The sequence below is a fragment of the Neoarius graeffei genome, chromosome 19, assembly GCF_027579695.1.
Source record: "Neoarius graeffei isolate fNeoGra1 chromosome 19, fNeoGra1.pri, whole genome shotgun sequence".
In the NCBI taxonomy this organism is placed as follows: domain Eukaryota; kingdom Metazoa; phylum Chordata; class Actinopteri; order Siluriformes; family Ariidae; genus Neoarius; species Neoarius graeffei.
The window spans coordinates 59,587,544-59,608,095 of NC_083587.1; the positions used below are offsets into that span (position 1 = coordinate 59,587,544).

The 20,552-nt window shown below is 41.9% G+C and overlaps 1 protein-coding gene across 6 annotated transcripts in view; it reads right to left on the reverse strand.

The window, feature by feature from the left end:
• The window catches only part of pbx2 (pre-B-cell leukemia homeobox 2), a 51,198-nt gene continuing 30,646 nt past the window's right edge, over nt 1–20,552 (reverse strand). For 2 of the 6 annotated variants that reach the window (XM_060900372.1, XM_060900374.1), the window contains exons 7-9: nt 16,741–16,835; nt 16,501–16,545; nt 1–786 (exon numbers count right to left, since the gene is read on the reverse strand). In XM_060900372.1, coding sequence (XP_060756355.1) covers nt 712–786; nt 16,501–16,545; nt 16,741–16,835 — 215 coding nt within the window. In that variant the 3' untranslated portion in view covers nt 1–711. The remainder of the gene's footprint in view (nt 787–16,500; nt 16,546–16,740; nt 16,836–20,552) is intronic. The other 4 variants (XM_060900373.1, XM_060900376.1, XM_060900375.1 and 1 more) reach the window with 4 other exon arrangements.

The following is a 20,552-nucleotide window of genomic DNA, read 5'->3' on the forward strand; positions in this document are numbered from 1 at the left end:
TGTGGCTGAATGTGTACACAGACAGTCTTTATTGTAAAAGAGGTAGAGAATACAGGTGTTTCACTGTACAGAGAAAGACAGCACTGTTGATATACGCATTCAAACTGGAAATAAAGACGGCAAACGCACCCCATTCGGAAAACAGGTACACAGTAAAAAAGAGAAATACGAAGACACACACCCACACCAAAAAAACCCAACCCCAAACAAAGAAACAGAAGACAAAACGATCTTTGGATTATTCTCTATTGCCCCTTTTAACCATGCCAATTCATCTCTATCTGAGCTTCAATAGAAACAATATAGGGTTAGAATAGCAGTGATAACAGTAACAATAGTACTATACTTATAAAGAAAAGCAAGCTTAATGCAGCATACAAAGTTTCCCTTCCTCCGTCAGAATCCAAATATTGCAGTAACAAGTAGTGGAAGTAGAGACTGGGGAAAAAAAATAAAATAAAATAATAATAATAATAAACCAAATGATAAAACAAATGGCTGAGTACATAAGCCTAAATAAAATCCATTTCTTCCATCTCTCTTGTGCACACACTTTCCAGATATTGACCTTTTAAGAAAAAAAAGGAAAAAGAAAACATTTTTTTTTTTTTTTTTTTTTAAAAACACTGCACTTTGGCAGAAGAGTGACCATCGTTCTCTTATTTTCGCCCGTCCTCGCCTCACGGACGTGTCAGGGAACAGCGGCGGCTATCAGTCTGAATTGTCGGAGGCCTCGCTTCCAGGTGGAGAGGGAGGCGTGTTCTGTTCCTGCCAGGTGCCATTAGTCTACACACACACACACACACACACACACACAAAAGAGGAGACACAAATAATGTAAATAAATATACAGGGTGTCTACAGGTTTGTCCAAGTTAAATTTAAGACTTTTTAAGACCATGTTCCAAAAAAAAATTAAGACCAAATCTAAAGTCACGCAAAAACGTACTCTTTTGGAAAAAAAAAAAAAAAAACTATATAATTTAATGTAACGTATTGTTCTTGTAAACATTCACCAGAAAACACTATTCTAGTAGAAGTACTTCATTTCTTTTCCTTGACAGGCATTCACACACTCAGAACACAATTTAAGGATCGGATAAACTTGTAACTATGTGACAATCAGAATGCAGTCACAATGTTTGAATCCAAGGCCGTCCTTAAAAAAAATCCGTTTCCTGTCCACCGGGTGAGCAAAAAAACTTTCAGTAGGGAGGGAGGGATTTTTTTTTTTAATGGATGGATAAGAAATGGCAATGCTGTTTGCGCTTTTTCTTTCAGTACTTTTTTTATTACAAAAGCAGACACATTTAATAAAATGACAGTTTAATCAACTGAAACTTGTACAAAAACTTTGTTGGCATTTTAAATGCTGACTGCAACATTTGCAAAACTTTTACAAAAGGTACTTAAAATGTCTGTCTGTGAAGATTCTCAATCATCCAGGTCATAGTAAACTGTGGGTGGTAGAAATGGGCAACTGGACTTGCTTGAAGATTCTTGAAAACGTTTCACGTCTCGTCCAAAAGGCTTCCTCAGTTCTGTCTGACTAATAGGGAGTATCAGATATTTATCCTCTCCTGGCTCAGAATCAGAATTCTGATGACCAGCTCATCTAAGGCTACGTTTACATTAGACCGTATCTGTCTCGTTTTCTTCGCGGATGCACTGTCCGTTTACATTAAACCACCTGGAAACGCTGGGAAACGGGAATCCGCCAGCGTCCACGTATTCAATCCAGATCGTGTCAGCTCCGGTGCTGTGTAAACATTGAGAATACGCGGATACGCTGTGCTGAGCTCTAGCTGGCGTCTCATTGGACAACGTCACTGTGACATCCACCTTCCTGATTCGCTGGCGTTGGTCATGTGACGCGACTGCTGAAAAACGGCGCGGACTTCCGCCTTGTATCACCTTTCATTAAAGAGTATAAAAGTATGAAAATACTGCAAATACTGATGCAAATACTGCCCATTGTGTAGTTATGATTGTCTTTAGGCTTGCCATCCTTCCACTTGCAAGTGGTAAGTGATATGCGCTGGGATCACACACACAGCGGCTCAGTCCCGAATCGTGGCTTGTGCGCTTCACTCGCGTGCTGTGTGAGCTGTGCAGGGCCGGAGTGCGCACCCTCCAGAGGGCACCCGCTGTTCAGGGCGGAGTGATTTGGAGCGCAGGATGCCTGCGGAGCCGAGCGTATCCGCGTATTGGCGTTGCTGTGTGCACGGCTAACGGTTTTAGTGTAAACGCGAATCGTTTTAAGAACGTTAATCTGATGATCCGCTGATTCGACGTAATGTAAACGTAGCCTCAGAATCAGAATTCTGATGACCAGCTCATCTAAGGTGTCATTGAGGCATCATGTTGGTGTGGGTCGCTGGAGGCTGGGTGTGAACGGCGAGTCATTAGGGTGATCAAAGGATTGCCCGTTAGGGTGATCAATGGCAATCTGACTCTCTCTGTCCTCTTGTGAGTCCCCGAAAACAGCTGGGTCCTGGCGTACACCCAGCCGTCTGGGAAGAGTGTCCAAGACCACCTTGTAGATGGTTGACAAATGATGTCTTAGACCCCCACCTCTGTTCAGTGATGGCCGTTCCAGGTTGACAAAAATGGCTCCTTTGACTCCTCAGGCCAGGACTCGGCTGTCTACATTCATCTTAACAATGAAGGACACTCATTTCGGGATTGTGACGTACGCATTTTAGCCAGAGAGGATCGTTGGTATGAGCGAGGAGTCAAAGAAGCCATTTTTGTCAACCTGGAACGGCCATCACTGAACAGAGGTGGGGGTCTAAGACATCACTTGTCAACCATCTACAAGGTTGTCTTGGACACTCTTCCCAGTAGGGTATTAGGCAGAAAAAGAAATTTACCAGTCAAAAATAATATTTTATATAATCCTGATAATCGCCGCAGGTGCGAAGACGAGCGCCGCAGGCGCGAAGTCCCTCTAGGGGGACCTGGGGGCATGCCCCCCCAGAAAATTTTTGAAATTTAGACTTCATTTCCTGCATTCTAGGACATTTTCAGGGTGAAATGGCGTGTAATTTTTGATCAGAAATATTGCATATTTTTACTTTGTATTTTTTTCAGTTTCACTCCTGAATGTATCAGATGTATGTATGGTGTTTGATTTGGTAACAAAAGTGAAAAGAAAATAAACAACAATGAATTGTATATAATCTTTTGATCTAGTTACAGTATTTAATAATAAAAAAAAAACAAACAACAGTATTCTATTTTACCATACCCCAATGAAACCCCCTTGTTAATCAATGTATCACACATACCTTTTCTGTCTTTTTGTGGAAAAACGAATCAGTTTTTGTCACATTCAATTTGGGGCGTTTGTTGGGATTCATCTTGATCCAGAAGAGTGAGTCAGCAAAAAAAAATGCGGTTCTCCTGCCAAGAAAGAGGAAACTACAACGCAGGGTGTTTGGCAATTTTCGACCAATCAGAATTCGCGATTTATTCAGTCCGCATGTTACAAGATTCAGTGCGGGCCAAAATGGCGGAAACGATGAAATATTCTGATTTTTCATTTCAAGTTTTCAGTATTTTTCGTATTAAACTGTGTTTCTTACGATTTGTAAATGATGGCGGAACCACACACGGACTGGCCATCGGGAGTAGCGGGAGTTTTCCCAGTGGGCCGGTGGTTCAGTGTGGGCCAGCGGAGAAAAAAAAACAAAAAAAAAAAACAGTTGCGCGCTGGCCTTTAATATGATAAGCAATGTTAACAGTTTCTTTAACAAACTGTTAACATTGCTTATCATATTAAAGGCCAGCGCGCAACTGTAATAAGCAATGTTAACAGTTTGTTAAAGAAACTGTTAACATTGCTTATCATATTAAAGGCCAGCGCGCAACTGTTTTTTTTTTTTTTTCTCCGCCGGCCCACGCTGAACCACCAGCCCACCGGGAAAACTCCCGCTACTCCCGATGGCCAGTCCGTGTGTGGGCGGAACATAACTGGATTTATCGGATGACATGTGGGAGTATTCATGTGCGAAAATTTTCGGCATTATCGTCCGTTTCAGTATCCGTCTGTGTGTATACTTGCCCGTTGAAATCGGCAATCGCCCGTCAAATTTACGGGTGGACGGGTCTCTGCCTAATACCTTACTTCCCAGACGGCTGGGTGTACGCCAGGACCCAGCTGTTTTCGGGGACTCACAGGAGGACAGAGAGAGTCAGATTGCCATTGATCACCCTAACGGGCAATCCTTTGATCACCCTAATGACTCGCCGTTCACACCCAGCCTCCAGCGACCCACACCAACATGATGCCTCAATGACACCTTAGATGAGCTGGTCATCAGAATTCTGATTCTGATCCAGGAGAGGATAAATATCTGATACTCCCTATTAGTCAGACAGAACTGAGGAAGCCTTTTGGACGAGAGGTGAAACGTTTTCAAGAATCTTCAAGCAAGTCCAGTTGCCCATTTCTCCCACCCACAGTTTACTTAAAATGTCCGACACACGGACTTTTTTTAGTTCTAAATCGAGCGTTAGGCCTAGTTCGGATGAAATTACACTATTAAAATGATCACTGAATGATTTTTTCTGAATCTTTACTATTTTGTTGTTCGCTAGAATACCATTTTGCGATTTCACACTTAAGCAGATGTTTGAAAACTCCGGATCTCCTTCCTTCATGGTGGCTGCCGTTTTTTTTGTGCCGCACGGCGCATGCGCAGAGCTGATTCGGCAGGGCTTTCCACAAGCGCCAGCTGCCGGCCGTACAGCCGACTACACAATTAAGTCCAGCCGGCTACTTTAATGACTACTATTTTTGTAGCCCACAGGCTCTAAATATTAATTTTCGATTTTAATAAAATTAAATGTTTATCTAACGGACTGACAATGTCAAACTGAACCGCACTCATTTAAGTTGTGATTCTGTTTGTACCGATAATAACCACAAATTCCCCGCCGACTCGTTGATCAAGAGAGAGTCAGGGAACAGAGAGGGGCGGGGCTGCTCTCTCTCTCTCTCTCTCTCTCTCTCTCTCACACAAACAATAGGACTTACACAACAGATCAGGCACTGAGTGGTTGTCAAGCACACGTGTGTCTAGCAACCGGTGGATTCAGAGCCTGCACGGTATAACTGTGAGCAGCAAAAACGATTAAACTTTTTCCCCATCCAAAGTGTACCACATTTTAACGATATGACTGAGTAAAATCTCCATAAATTTAAGATTGAAAATTTAAGACCACGGGGTTTGAAATTTAAGACAATTTAAGACTTTTTAATGGCCTTATTTTAGGAAAATTAAATTTAAGACTTTTTAAGGACCCGCGGCCACCCTGATATATGAATAACCAGACCACAATGTGGGTCGTGTTTCACTTTAATTCCTTGATTTAGCATAAGAACATCCATGAATACTTTAAAAATATAAAGAACTGAGGTTCTCTTTTGGGCAACACAGGCATATCTGTGTTATTACGTTATTACCTGCAGCAAATGTTCACGACGAGAGCTTAAGTTTTTCCTTAAGAAGTCGAAAGTTTTACAATTCTTACAGAATCGAACAGTTTCTGGAACATTACTTCAAGCCAGCAACCCCTTCAGTTATAACAGGATTCACATTTACAGTTACCTAATAGTTTGAGCTGTATGGAATATTTTCGGTTGTAAGACACATTAAGGCAAGACCCTACAGGGAGCAATTACAATTTCAATCTTTTTTTTTTTTTTATATATAAATTGCATGCCTAATCCATCTCTCAGACTACAGGAATAAAGTGTCAAGTGCAACAGAAATATCTTTACAGCTTTGAAGAAGAAGCCTTAAGCTCCGCCCACTCTGCATGTCCTATAATCGCTGTAAGGCTCCGGTCCCACAACACTGATAACTATAGCTCCAACTCTGACGGTCCCTCTGCCTGGATTTAGTTCCAGTCTGGAGCAGAAACACCACAACTATAATCCCGACTATGTTATCGCTCGGTCCTGACACTCAGGGAAATAAACAAATGCAACTTAGGAATAGTCATGGACATTTTTTCCAAGTAGCGGCACATAATTCCGGGTCGGACTGTACAGCCTGGACTTCAAAACAACCCGTGTACACACTCCGGTGGTTGATATAACACGGATAGATCATGGAAATATAATTAAAAAAAAGGATACAAAATACGGAGCAGTTACGGATTTTATCACGGATGCTAATAATTTACAGATTGGTCACGGACATTAGAGCCCTGCACTCCCGCGGGAGTCCCGTGGGACCCGCCGCAAAGCAGTGCGGCGCGGGACAAATTTTGAAAGCTCATTGCGGGAGTGCACAATGCGGGCGCGAGCGGGAGCGGTGATAAGCTGCAGTCTCGCTAACTAAAAACGTGTTTAAAATAAAATTTATAAATTATTAATTTATGTCCATCATATATAATTTGTGCTGGATATTTTATTTGGCATTAATAAAAACATTTTAAGATGCCTAAATTTGCAGAGAGAGTCAGATTGCCATTGATGACCCTAACGGGCAATCCTTTGATCACTCTAATGACTCGCCGTTCACACCCAGCCTCCAGTGACCCACACTAACATGATGCCTCAATGACACCTTAGATGAGCTGGTCATCAGAATTCTGATTCTGATCCAGGAGAGGATAAATATCTCTCGTACGTTTCCGATTCCTTTCCTCTTCCGTGTTTGAGATCTCCGATCATGGCAGAAGAGCAGAGCTCCTTTACTGAAGCTCACAGTGCTTCAAAAGTAAGTGCTGCTTTAAAAAGAGGTACATTTACCGTTAAAAAGTCAAGAGTCCTGAAATCGGACATTTGGAAATCATTTTCACTCGTGTACGACACGGAGGGAAATCAGCTGCCCTTTGCTTGCTGTGATAAGTGCCAAAAGGTTCTGACATACTAGGATATTCTAGTTAGAAATGCTTTACAAATGTAAACTGGGTTAGCCTAATGTTTTGTATGGCTGAACAATAAATATACCGAATTTCCACTTGGAATTACGTGCTCGCCTGTCTTTTTTTTATTGTTTATTATTAGAGACACTGACGAAGGCAACAGCCGAAACGTTTGTCTCCTTCTGCTGCTAAAAACAACTGAAAAGAAATGTAACTAAAAGAATAAGTTCAAGAGTGCGATCCATCTCTCCTTTCACACTAATTATTCATAGGAGACGCACCACGGGAGAGCGCATACTTAAATGATTAGCCTACTTAAATAATTATTATTATTAGGTCTCCATGCTGCAATTTCAACATTCCGAATTCAGAAACAAGGTAAATAATAACAAACGTGAACGTGAGCTGTAGATATTTATGCTCAAATCCACTCAAAGTAGGGGGCGGGGCACCATCACGCTGTGTCAAGACAAGAACTTTCCTGAGAAATAACGCAAACGTCTGCATCATGTGGGATTTGCGGGCGGGAGCGGGACTGAGGCCCACTTTACACGGGGACGGTATAAAACAAAAACGCAAAAGTCCGTTTTCGTTCTCACTTTTTTCCGTGTCGTTTTCAAGGAGGAAATCTGCGTCTATACGGTGACGCATAAATGTCTCCGCTATGTCTGCACGCATGCGCAACATCTTCCGTCTTGTCTGATCTGCACATCTGCGCCGCTGTTCTGTCAAGTTATCCTACCAAGCCTACTACACATGCGCGAAATCCAGGAGGGTAGGAAAATTTAACAGTAGTTTTGTCCCACCGATCAGCTGGGCTGATAGAAAATCGGTGAGAATTTCACGCATTTGCCGATTTTTATGTTTTGTGCGTATTGGTCGAGTCTTTGGCCGAGTCAAATAATTTGTAATGACTTGTTTTGAATAATAAAACGGTCTGTATGAGAACTTGCTAGGATAACTTAACAGAACACCGGTCCGGCTGAGGTACTGTAGTGCTCGAGGGAGGAGCAGGAGCAAACCGAAACTCTTTTAATCTGCCTTTATTAAGTAACACTCACTCTTGTTTCGGTGAAGAAGAGAAAAGGCAGTGTCCATCTCAGCAAAATAAACCCGTTCGGCTGTTAGTTTTGTTTTCAGTCTCGGGTTTATGGTTTCACGAGCGGCTTGAATAGGCGGCGCACCGTGTGTGTGTAACTTGGCGACACCAAACTGAGGAGCTCCAGCTGGGCGGGTGAGCAGGAAAACACATCTACTGCATTAAAACACAGAGCAGCTTGAAGGTCCGTTGGATCGATGTAATCAGACATGCTCTTACTTTTTTACTTACTTTCTTACTTCCCAGGCTGGCATGTGCAGTATATGACATATGTATGACGTAAACGCGTACCCGACGTGAGCAGATCCGAGCAGAGTTTCGCGTATTGGGTAGTTTAGACGGATATGCAACGGGGGCCGTTTTTAACTTATCCACTTTGGAAGGCGTTTTCAATTTTATCCGTTTTTCAGCCTCGGAAACGCCGTCCCCGTGTAAACGAAAGGCACTTCTGATAAAATATTTAGTCGTTTTTACCCGACAGCGTCCTCGTGTAAACGGGCCCTGAAAATCATAATTCTTTGCGGGAGCGGGACTGAAAAATCCGACCCGCGCAGACCTCTAACGGACATTTCAGTATATTACAGATTGGTTACCGATTTCATACAGATGATGCATCACGGATTAAAAAAAAAAAAAAATTAAGAAATCTAAAACAATTAAATGTTTGGACTGCCGAAGTTCATAATTAAAACACCTTACCTGCATTTATATGTTTACTTTATTAATTTACTCTTGATATTTTGCGGAAAATAAAATCACACATGCGTGAAGAAAAGATCCGTGCTTTGTATTTTTTATTTTTTTTTTATTTTCCGTGACTTCATGATGCAACGAGGATGGATAAAGATACCCGGGGAAAGAAAAACAGCACGTGCTCAGACAACGTCACATGCAAACAGTGACCTGATTGGTGAGGTGTTTTATCGGATCAGGTCCAGGTTTGGAAAAATGGCTCCCGAAGCAATCTCAGCGATGCGGATAAACCCAGGCCTGGGCTGTCGGGATCGTTATTGGTCTGGTGTGAGCACCGACCATATAAACTGCAGGAGACTGATTTATTTATCGTTATAGTTATCGGTATTATGGGACCGGGCCTTAAAGCTCGTCTGTTTTGCACATCAATTAAGAAGGAGATTACAAAGAAAGCAAATGTCTCAGCATTGATGATCATTTTTAGATTCGGGTTCATTTGTGTGCTGAAAATTGATATGAAGTTGGTCACAAGCCTGCAAAACGGTATTAAGACCCCTCAGCTCAACATACAAAAGATCATACATAAAAGATCCATGCCAGGAGAAAACGTTCTTACCACCACTGTCTTGTGCTTCGTACATATAACATATTGAGCCTTGAAAATCTAATTAGGCATGCAAATCTCTGCCTGCTGTTTAAAATTATACATAATGATGCATGACCACCTTTGAAACAATTTATTTCTTTATGCTCAGAGGTATCAACACGTACCACTAGATCAGTGTCGAGGGGGGAATGTAGTGTCCCACTACGAAAGACTGCATTTGGTAAATCATTTTTTTCTTCTGTAGCCACAAATCAGTGGAATAACCTCCCAACAGAATGAATATCCTGTACAAATTTTAGGTCTTTTTCACATTTGACAAAGAAATGGATATTATCAACGCAATTATGCACACATGGATAGAAAAGGATAGTTAGGGCATTTTATTGAATGGTGTGTGGGGGGGATGCAGATCTTGCACTTTTTAGTGTGTTTGTGGGTGTGTGGGGATTGTGAGGGATGGGAGAGTCCTGTGTGTGTGTGTGGGGGGGGGGGGGGGGGGGGGGGAGATTTTTTTTTCTTTATTTTTTTAATTCTTATTTTATCTTATTATGCCGCTTTTCCACTACAAACGCGGCTGAGTCGGGCTGAGCCGTGCCGTGCTGAGTGGGGCTGTTGGAGTTGCATTTCGACTACAACCGCGCTGAACCGTGCTGGCTGGAAGTGGGTGGACACATTGGGTGGAGTTAGCGAAAGTGGGTGGACATCACGTGATGTCGTTAAGCAGCGCAAACAGTGACATCAGTGAGCTTTTAAGCGGTAGTCTCACAACCCGAATAGTAAACAAACATGGAGGACATGGAGTCGTTCGTGTTGCTGGCCTTGGTGCTGTGGCTTGTCGTCACCGACAACGCGGACAGATACTGGCAAGAGCGTATAGATGAGGCGAGGCGCATAAGGCTTCAGAAATTCTCGTAATTCGTAATTCTTCTCCTTCCGGGTTTACGGTGTTTACAGATCCCAGCGCGCTCGCGGGGCGTGTGTGGGCATGTGAGGACACTCCTCCTCACCAATCAGTGCACAGGGGGAGTGTCTGCTCACGCCCCCAGCCTCACTGGGCTCGCTTTGGCTCGCTTCAGCCCCACTCCAAAACGGTGCGAGTTTTAGGGGCTAAGCAGGGCTGAAGCGAGCTGAGTCGTGCTGGTTTTTGGTAGTCGAAACGCGAGCCGTGTCGGGCTGAAGTGAGCTGAAGCGAGCTGAAAAAGGGTACTGGAAAAGGGCCATTAGGTGTGGGAGGGTAAAACCTACTGAAATGTGAAGTTTTGGTGGTTTGGACAGCATGTCTTGGGCTCTCTCTCTCTCTCTCTCTCTCTCTCTCAAGATTGCAGTGGTAAAACTTATACTCTATGTAAAGAGGGGGTAGTGGGATGGGATAATGCATATTTGCACTGGCTTGCACATTCCTTTACACATTTCATTTAACTTATGGTGTGTGCGTTTGTGATTGTGAAAAATGACACTGCTATGTATGCTTTATGAGGCTATCCACTTCTACAACCCCGATTCCAAAAAAGTTGGGACAAAGTACAAATTGTAAATAAAAACGGAATGCAATAATTTACAAATCTCAAAAGCTGATATTGTATTCACAATAGAACATAGACAACATATCAAATGTCGAAAGTGAGACATTTTGAAATTTCATGCCAAATTTGAAATTTCATGACAGCAACACATCTCAAAAAAGTTGGGACAGGGGCAATAAGAGGCTGGAAAAGTTAAAGGTACAAAAAAGGAACAGCTGGAGGACCAAATTGCAACTCATTAGGTCAATTGGCAATAGGTCATTAACATGACTGGGTATAAAGAGAGCATCTTGGAGTGGCAGCGGCTCTCAGAAGTAAAGATGGGAAGAGGATCACCAATCCCCCTAATTCTGCACCGACAAATAGTGGAGCAATATCAGAAAGGAGTTCGACAGTGAGAAAGTTTGTTCTGTTTGAACACATCATCTACAGTGCATATCATCATCAAAAGATTCAGAGAATCTGGAAGAATCTCTGTGCGTAAGGGTCAAGGCCGGAAAACCATACTGGGTGCCCGTGATCTTCGGGCCCTTAGACGGCACTGCATCACATACAGGCATGCTTCTGTATTGGAAATCACAAAATGGGCTCAGGAATATTTCCAGAGAACATTATCTGTGAACACAATTCACCGTGCCATCCGCCGTTGCCAGCTAAAACTCTATAGTTCAAAGAAGAAGCCGTATCTAAACATGATCCAGAAGCGCAGACGTCTTCTCTGGGCCAAGGCTCATTTAAAATGGACTGTGGCAAAGTGGAAAACTGTTCTGTGGTCAGACGAATCAAAATTTGAAGTTCTTTATGGAAATCAGGGACACCGTGTCATTCGGACTAAAGAGGAGAAGGACGACCCAAGTTGTTATCAGCGCTCAGTTCAGAAGCCTGCATCTCTGATGGTATGGGGTTGCATTAGTGCGTGTGGCATGGGCAGCTTACACATCTGGAAAGACACCATCAATGCTGAAAGGTATATCCAGGTTCTAGAGCAACATATGCTCCCATCCAGATGACGTCTCTTTCAGGGAAGACCTTGCATTTTCCAACATGACAATGCCAAACCACATACTGCATCAATTACAGCATCATGGCTGCGTAGAAGAAGGGTCCGGGTACTGAACTGGCCAGCCTGCAGTCCAGATCTTTCACCCACAGACAACATTTGGCGCATCATAAAACGGAAGGTACGACAAAAAAGACCTAAGACAGTTGAGCAACTAGAATCCTACATTAGACAAGAATGGGTTAACATTCCTATCCCTAAACTTGAGCAACTTGTCTCCTCAGTCCCCAGACGTTTACAGACTGTTGTAAACATGTTGTAAAATGTTGTAAACATGGCCTTGTCCCAACTTTTTTGAGATGTGGTGTTGTCATGAAATTTAAAAATCACCTAATTTTTCTCTTTAAATGATACATTTTCTCAGTTTAAACATTTGATATGTCATCTATGTTCTATTCTGAATAAAATATGGAATTTTGAAACTTCCACATCATTGCATTCCGTTTTTATTTACAATTTGTACTTTGTCCCAACTTTTTTGGAATCAGGGTTGTATTTTACTGGTCTAAATCACTACAAATTGCTCTAATGACAGATTTGGTGACATTTCCTGTACATTTTATTTATCTTTTTTTATTACATCCACCTGCCAAGGGACTACAGCCGGAAATTAGCATGTACTGCTATAACCTGGTACGGACATCTGTCCTTACCACAAGGATAATGTTTAATTTGCACACTGTCCCTTTTAAAAATAAAATAAACTCTAAGAAAGAAAAAAAATTATTAACATTGAAGAGTAACATTCCAGCCTGTTTTACCCAGATTATTTTCTCTCCATCACGTACACTTTATTAATCCCTGAGGAGGGGGACTGTTCATTCACTTCCCCTGCTGGTCCTGCGGGGAATCAAACTGGCGACCTTTCGGTTCTAAATCTGCTTCACTAAACCTTTAGGTCATGGCTGCCATAATATTTTCTTCTCTCCATCTACTCCCCTGTAGTTTCTTGCCTTAAAAACACTGATATACAAAACGACAGCAGCAGTCGCAAGGAGCGTGTGCTGATAACGGATTAAACAAACTGAAAGTCCGTTTCATTTTAATTAGAAACCAGTTTAAGGGTCTTTATTTCACACAGACGGGTCTCAGTACTGTAGTGGTAAAATAGCTCATTAACAGAATCTCTTAATTCATGATTACTGAGCAATTATAATGATACGGATATTTGAATTCAGCACATGCTGAGTGCACACACTTATTATTATTAAAAACACACACACACACACACCACACTGTAAACCTTTTCAGAGCAACGTTTTGTGGGTCATTGAGCACATGAGTCTGTGGACAGAGTAAACAGATTGGCCGGTTCTGAATGATTGTGGGAAAGATTGCAGAGTCCATGTGACCGAGTTTACGCTCATTATTCATAATGGACAGGTCTTTGGTTGTCTGATAAATTCATCAAAATTTTAAATATACTTTTTTTTCCAAACTCCTCTGAAAATACTCATCAAAATGTGAATTTCACTTACGCTCTTAACGAGGCATGTAACGATATATCGTGCGATGATAAATCACGATACAAACCTACGACAACTCGAATCAATTAAATAAAAAGCAAGAAGGTTCTGGGTTTGAACCTCACGGCCGACGAAGGCCTTTCTGTGTGGAGACTTGCGTGTTCTGCCTGTGTCTGCGCGAGCTTCCTCGCACAATTCAAAAATACCCAACTACTAGGGTTATACAAGCCAGTTCATACTTAGTGCCAGTCCCAAGCCCAGATAGATTAGGAAGGGTTGCGTCAGGAAGGGCATCCGGTGTAAAACCTGTGCCGAATCGAAAATGCGGATCTGGATGATCCGCTGTGGCAACCCCGAATGGGAGCAGCCGGAAAAAGACGACGATTCGGGATGCGTAATCTCATAGCTGTACAATAATGTACAACAGAAGGAAGGCACGTGACTTCACTGTAGGTGGAAGTTTAACAGCTCTAATGCCATGAAAAAAACACAGATCTAAACTGCGACAGAGCCGCTATTGATAGATTTAGATTTTTCGGTACTGAAGGAGGCTGAATTGATAAAGTACGAGCGATCTAGAAACACAAGTCCTCGGCCAGCTCGGAGATCCTGCCTCACAGATCTGGGAGCAACAACTGCTGACACACAGCAGCTCAGAGACATCTCAGTTTATTGAAGGACAAACACGAGTTTATCTCCACATTCAAGCGTGTGGTGTAGATTGGAAAATGTGATATTAGGAAGCAGAGCTGTCCGAGTGTGAGAGGGTAGCTTCAACAAGCGATGGAAAATTACGGAGAGCAGATGTGCGAGCAAAGACAAGTTTCAAGGATTTAACCAAAACAGGTTGCAAGCATGTCAAACAAATAGCTGTCAGTGACCGACTGTAGGGAGAGATTTAACACGAAATCAGAGCTGGTGTTTTTTTTACAGACTATTGAAAGACAGAGAAGAGAGAAGCAACTAAAGGTAGTCTAAAAGGTTGATTGAAAAAAAGTTTAAGAAAAGGCCTTTTTGATTAATTTTTTTCATTTTTAATAAAGGAAATATTTTACTCCAACCTTTACAAATGTGGGTAAAAAAAAAAAAAAAGAACATTATTAGTGTCTATTAAAAAAAATAAAATATTTTATTCGAATTTAATAAAAGGAATATTTAAGTTGATAAAGATTAGGAAAACAACTGTTGTATTTTTCGGTAATAAATTTTTCAAAAAGTGGGAAAAATCAAATCATGAATTCAATTAAAAATATTACGCTCCTGTTGCATATATTTTAACAATAATAATAATACCGCCAACTAATGTTTGACAAGCTGGATTATGTTTAAAAAGTAAATCCGTACAGATATCAATGGAATTTTTTTTTTTTTTAAAGATGCTATGAGAGACGTCACGTATCAACTAGTTTTAACATCTCAGAGCTTTTGGAAAAAAGTGTGACCACTGCCTTTTTAATAAAAATTAAAAAAAAAAAAAAAAAAAAAAAAAAAAAAGAGACCATCCTTTCCATACCTTCCTCGCTACTTCTAAAGAATCATCTGAGCGCCTTAGAAATAAAACCTGTATAAGACCCAAGATAAGCACTGAACGCTCCAAGGACAGTTTTTTTTTTTTTAAATAGGTTAATATTTTAAAGCTAGACGTTCTTTCGATTTCATAAAAATCAGTGAATTTTAATTCCCTCTGAAATGTGGTCATTGTGATACATGTTTATTTCTGTAATATCTCACAAAATATCAGGCCGTTCTGTTCTGTGGTTGGGAAGTTATTTAATTTGAGAGGATTAAAGCAAATTATGTGCATGAAATCACTCGCTTCGCGCAGTCAAGCAGACAGAGGAAGTCCGTGTGTGTGCGCAGGTTTACCTTTGAGCGTGCACTGACAGTTCCATCATTCTGTCGCTAAACGAACAGCTGATCACAACGAGGTGCTCGCTGAGCGCCGATATTTATTAGTTTGGTCCTGCGTTTCCTTTCCTTCGTATATAACATAACGTCTTTTCTTCTCGCTTTCTTTCCGTTACTGTAGTCGGTCTTTCACGTTTCATTCGCACACTCACGTCCTCCGTTTTTCTCTCCTGTTTCAAATTTGTATCCCACAATGCCTTGTGTGAATGGGGAAAGCCCACCACGTGATGCATGATGTAGTATCTTGTACTGGTTCATGGTGAAGCAGGAAAAAAATAGCGGAGAATTTAGGGCCATGTGGCCTTAAATTCATAAATTGTTCTATTTAAAAAAAAAAAAACTAATAAAATTCTGTGATTTGAAATCCAGTAGCTTTTGTTCCACTAAACAAAAATAATTGGGTGTTGGGAAAATTATTTTCATGAGTCATGACCTACACTTCAAAAATCTGAAAGGCGGTCTAGCTTTAAATATAATTTAGCTATATAATGACTTTTTTTTTTTTAGATTTTGTAGTTTTTTCATCACATCAGATTGTGTACTTTTATCTGAGGAAATAAAAAAAAAAAAAAAAAAAAAAAAAAGACATGACATTTTACAGGTAAAGCCTGTCTGGATGTTGAAGGTTTGACAACTGGCACAGAATTTATTTAATTTTATTTAGCCAAACCATGAATTCCAAGCAAAATGAGACGTGTCCGTTTGAATGCGTGACTTCTCATCTCATTATCTGTAGCCGCTTTATCCTGTTCTACAGGGTCGCAGGCAAGCTGGAGCCTATCCCAGCTGACTACGGGCGAAAGGCGGGGTACACCCTGGACAAGTCGCCAGGTCATCACAGGGCTGACACATAGACACAGACAACCATTCACACTCACATTCACACCTACGGTCAATTTAGAGTCACCAGTTAACCTAACCTGCATGTCTTTGGACTGTGGGGGAAACCGGAGCACCCAGAGGAAACCCACACGGACACGGGGAGAACATGCAAACTCCACACAGAAAGGCCCTCGCTGGCCACGGGGCTCGAACCTGGACCTTCTTGCTGTGAGGCGACAGCGCTAACCACTACACCACCGTGCCGCCCTGAATGCACGAATGAATGAAGCTCCTAATAATGGGACTATTTTATCCTTCCGTACGGTGCAATCTTTCCCGCATTCCTTCAGAACGGCGCCACACTGTGCCACCTTTTCCTTTCAAAAATCAGTTTGAGTTTTCGTGATTGGCCGAGCATGCATGTGTAATGATCTCCTCACCCGGCTCTCTCTGGGACTATAGAGTCTTTCTGAAAAGCGCGAGTCCTACCAGAGAGAGAGAGGACAAGGAAGTTTAGGTGCGTCCACACAAAAACACAACAGGTCTTATACTGTATATACTGTTACACACACACACAGACACACATTGAGAGAAAAAAAGTGAGCATGTCCATGCACCAGGGATGGCAGCATGCAGCGTGGGGCAGTTAAAAAAGAGAAAAATCGGTGAAAGGGTCTAACCTGAGCCCCCATGTGGTAGCCAGGCTGCTCTCCATTCACTGGAGGAACTCCAAGGAAGAGATCAGCTGACCCTGAGAGCGAGAAGGACCCTGAGCCTGGGAGAAGTGTGCGTGTTTGTGTATGTGTGAGACAAAAGGTTATCTGTAAAAAACACATGCTCAATTTCCCTTGGATTACCCCTCCCCCCCCCTCATTATTACTGTACATACTGCATCCATGCCAATTTAATTCCTCTTCATTGAGGACAGCGTAATGACCTCTCAATCCGATTATCCACTTAGTGATGAGTCACTTAATATCAAGTTACAGCTTGCATGGGCCAAGTAACAGAATACAAAATCAAAAGATTAGTGTCAAATAGCTTTAATTTATTCGTAGCAATGCTCAACACTTACATTTATTCCAAGTTTTAAATAAATACACCACCATCACCACAACACACTTCTGGCCTTCAACCAGGACGTGCTTGGTGTCTGAGGTCTCCTTCTTTAGCTTTGCACTGGAGCTTCATGGCTGACGTCGTGAACACGCACTGGTTGTCAATTTGACCAGAAAACCTGCGTCCGACGACACGGTCTGGTTTAGCATCATGAATACATGAAAAATGTGCCTCGACGGTGGGTCTAACATTTTGACGGCAGCCATTTTGGAAAGCGAATATGTTTTCTTTTCTGCACCATTAGTCCTGCCTCTCAAAGTCAGAAGGAAGAACGATCACATCCCAGGGCTCGACATTAAGGACTGCCCGATTGCCCGAGACAAGTGGGAGATGTCCCCGACATACCTAACCAAACAAGTTGGAACGAGCATATATTACGACCTAGCACCACAAAAATTAGGCGTTTTGATCTTTTATTTCAGTTCCTAAAAGCGTCCCTCACTACGTAACCTGGCAGTTTTCTTACTCTCGGTTTCATTTACTGCTTTGCAAGTTATTTTATACACCTCCGCTGTTGTAATATGGTACGCATATTGTTTATAGACCCCTTGTGCATGACGTCACGCATCACGGGATAATTACAGCTGGGGTCAGACGGACACCGTCTTTCATACAAGGCTTAATCGGTCTTCAGTATGGTTAAGTTTTGCGCCGTTTTTGCTTGTTCAAACAGAGAAAAAGGCGTTACCGTCCCCCCGCTATCAAGAAAAATATTAACAAATCGAAGCAAATGCTTCAAAAGCAACGAGGAAATGAGCGATTAAAGAATATGAAGACAGGAGCTCAACCTGAAAAACACCAGAGAAATTCACGATTGGATTTAAAATGCATTTTTACAAAACCAGAAAGTCGGAAGTGAGGATGGAAGAGTTTGCTGAAGAATCTCGTTTTATTTTTTTCCCGCTTGCATTCGAGTCAATGCCTTCATGAAAAAAAAAAAAAGGTGTTTGATTTTCTTAAAAGGCGAAGCCGCTTCCTTATTCGACACAGAAAACCCAGATTGGTTTCAAACAACTCGGGCATAACAAAAAAACAACCTCAACAAGGAGCAACATGTGCGATAAATCCTGAAAGAACAGAACAGATTAAGAGCAGAGAGAACTGGCGCTTTGTTTCTGTTATCAGAAGAGCACAGTCCTGTGCAAAATATTTATATATTGTTTTTGTTACATAATCCACCTCTAGGTTTATTTAAACCCTCCCACCAGTACTCGCAAAACAGGAGGCGAAAATGTCGAGCCCTGCATCCTTTTTTTTTTTTTTTATTCAGTCATGCGGCATCACACCATGTTGTGCTGTTACAGGAAAATAATCAACATGACAGGACGGAGTATACTCTTTCCAACCCCCCCCATTCCTCTTATATCACATGGATTACATTTTTATTACAATATCATACGTTTTCTCTGTTTATACAGTAGCTACGTTTAACGTTATAGAAAGGCCACGAATAAATCATTACAAGCCGTCGCTCCCTTAACAGCTTTCCTGTGACGGGACACTAGAGACTCCTACTTTTCCTTCCGGAAGATTTCCTCATGTCAACAATCATGGACAACGTACCAGATCGATCTGCGGTTACAAAAATAAATAAATAATAAAATAAAATTAACTTGAACGCCACCTTCGGACCAACCAGAGTCCAGAATACAACCCTGCTCTGGTATAATGACATTTAAAGGAGAACTGAAGTCATTTTTAAACTTGCTTTCTTTCTTAATTAACACGTTATTCAATTACGTCTCCGGCTTTATGAAGGGGCATATTCTGGACCAAGCTCTTTATTTATTTATTTATTTATTTTTTTAATATGAAAGTATGTCCCTTTACACACTCATCCAGAAGGGTAATTTTGCACAAGGCCATCTGTCTACAGCAGAAAAAAATAAAACAACAAAAAGCGTCTGGAAAAATCCCAAGGGAGTCTGGAACCAGATTCGTGACGTCACCTGCGGAAGCGCCAGCAGGCTGCGAGAGCTTTGCACGGTTTCAGTGCACAGCCTGTGTAGACCAAGTGCTCCCATTTCTCTCTCATTGTCCGGTCTTTTGGGAAACGATGAGTACTAATCCCATCAAGATTGGTGTTGCTACACCCTCCTACGATACATCTGCTAACCATTTTAATAATTACGCGATAACGTTGAAGAAATTTGCAGAAAACCACCAGGTCGTTTTCTCATAAACAAACCAGTGCTGACGTAGGATTCAGAAGGAGGCGTCCCGCACGCGACGTCACGAAAATCAACGTTTCCTGGGAAATCCAAACGCGAAGTTTTTTCAGAGGCGGACCAATTCGCCTCAAATGGCTTGAGTTCAACTGAATTTTTCTGGTATTGCGCAAGGTAAAAAAAATTGCACAAAATGCAAAAAATGTGAGATATCTGACCCAAGTTTAATATAAAAATCGGAGAATTACATTGATCTTGCTCCTGAATTTACCCGTGATACGCACTTTAACCTTATATCGTGACTCGTATTGGCATATTATATTATACTTATCGGCCTTTTCGGTTTTTAGCCGTGTTGAACGTAGCTCGTTTGGTCCACGGCAGGCGTCGCTTATCCGCGCGATCTTCACGAGACTTGTGTGAGACTTTAAACGTGAAGTGTCAGCGCTGCCATTTTGAAAACTGTTTACACAGCGGCCATCTCATTCCAATTTAGATTAATTTCGAGATTTGCCAGCTTCGTCAGTGATGGAGTGTCAGTCCTGTGCGCTGTGGCGCCTGAAGGCACGCCGAGTGGACTCCAGCACGCGCGCCGTGAACAAGGCGCACCTGAGCTCAATTAAGGAACTGTGTTTGCCTATTTAAGGACTGTGCCGATGCATTTGCATTGCGAAGTATTACGATACGCATTACCGAGCCTTTCTACCCGTTGTCTTGATTTCCTGTTTCTCGTTCTCGTCCTCGCTTAGCCTTTGATGTATTGTTTGCGCCTCGGCTGACCCTTTTGCCTGTATTCTTGGTTTTGATCTAGCCTGCCTGTGTATATATATTCTGCACTTTATTAAACTGTACACTTCTGCACATACATCCGCCTCCCTCGCGTACATGACATGGAGATTATTCCATACGACTTCGAACCAATGTGGAAAGACGACAGGATAAGGACGAGTCCGTCGCGCTGGTATTTACATCATGACTGTCGGACAATTAAAACGTGCCAGATCAAACAGCTGGTGGGTTTTCAAAATAATAAATACATGTATGTGTTTTTGTGATAAATACATTATTATACTGAGCGCATTTCCCACATAATCCTCACTAAGGTTTCGGACAGCGCTACAAAATGGCGTCCCCGTTATATAGTGCCCTATATAGTGAGTAGGGAGCGATTTCAGACACGGAAAATTTCCAGCTTGATTACATCA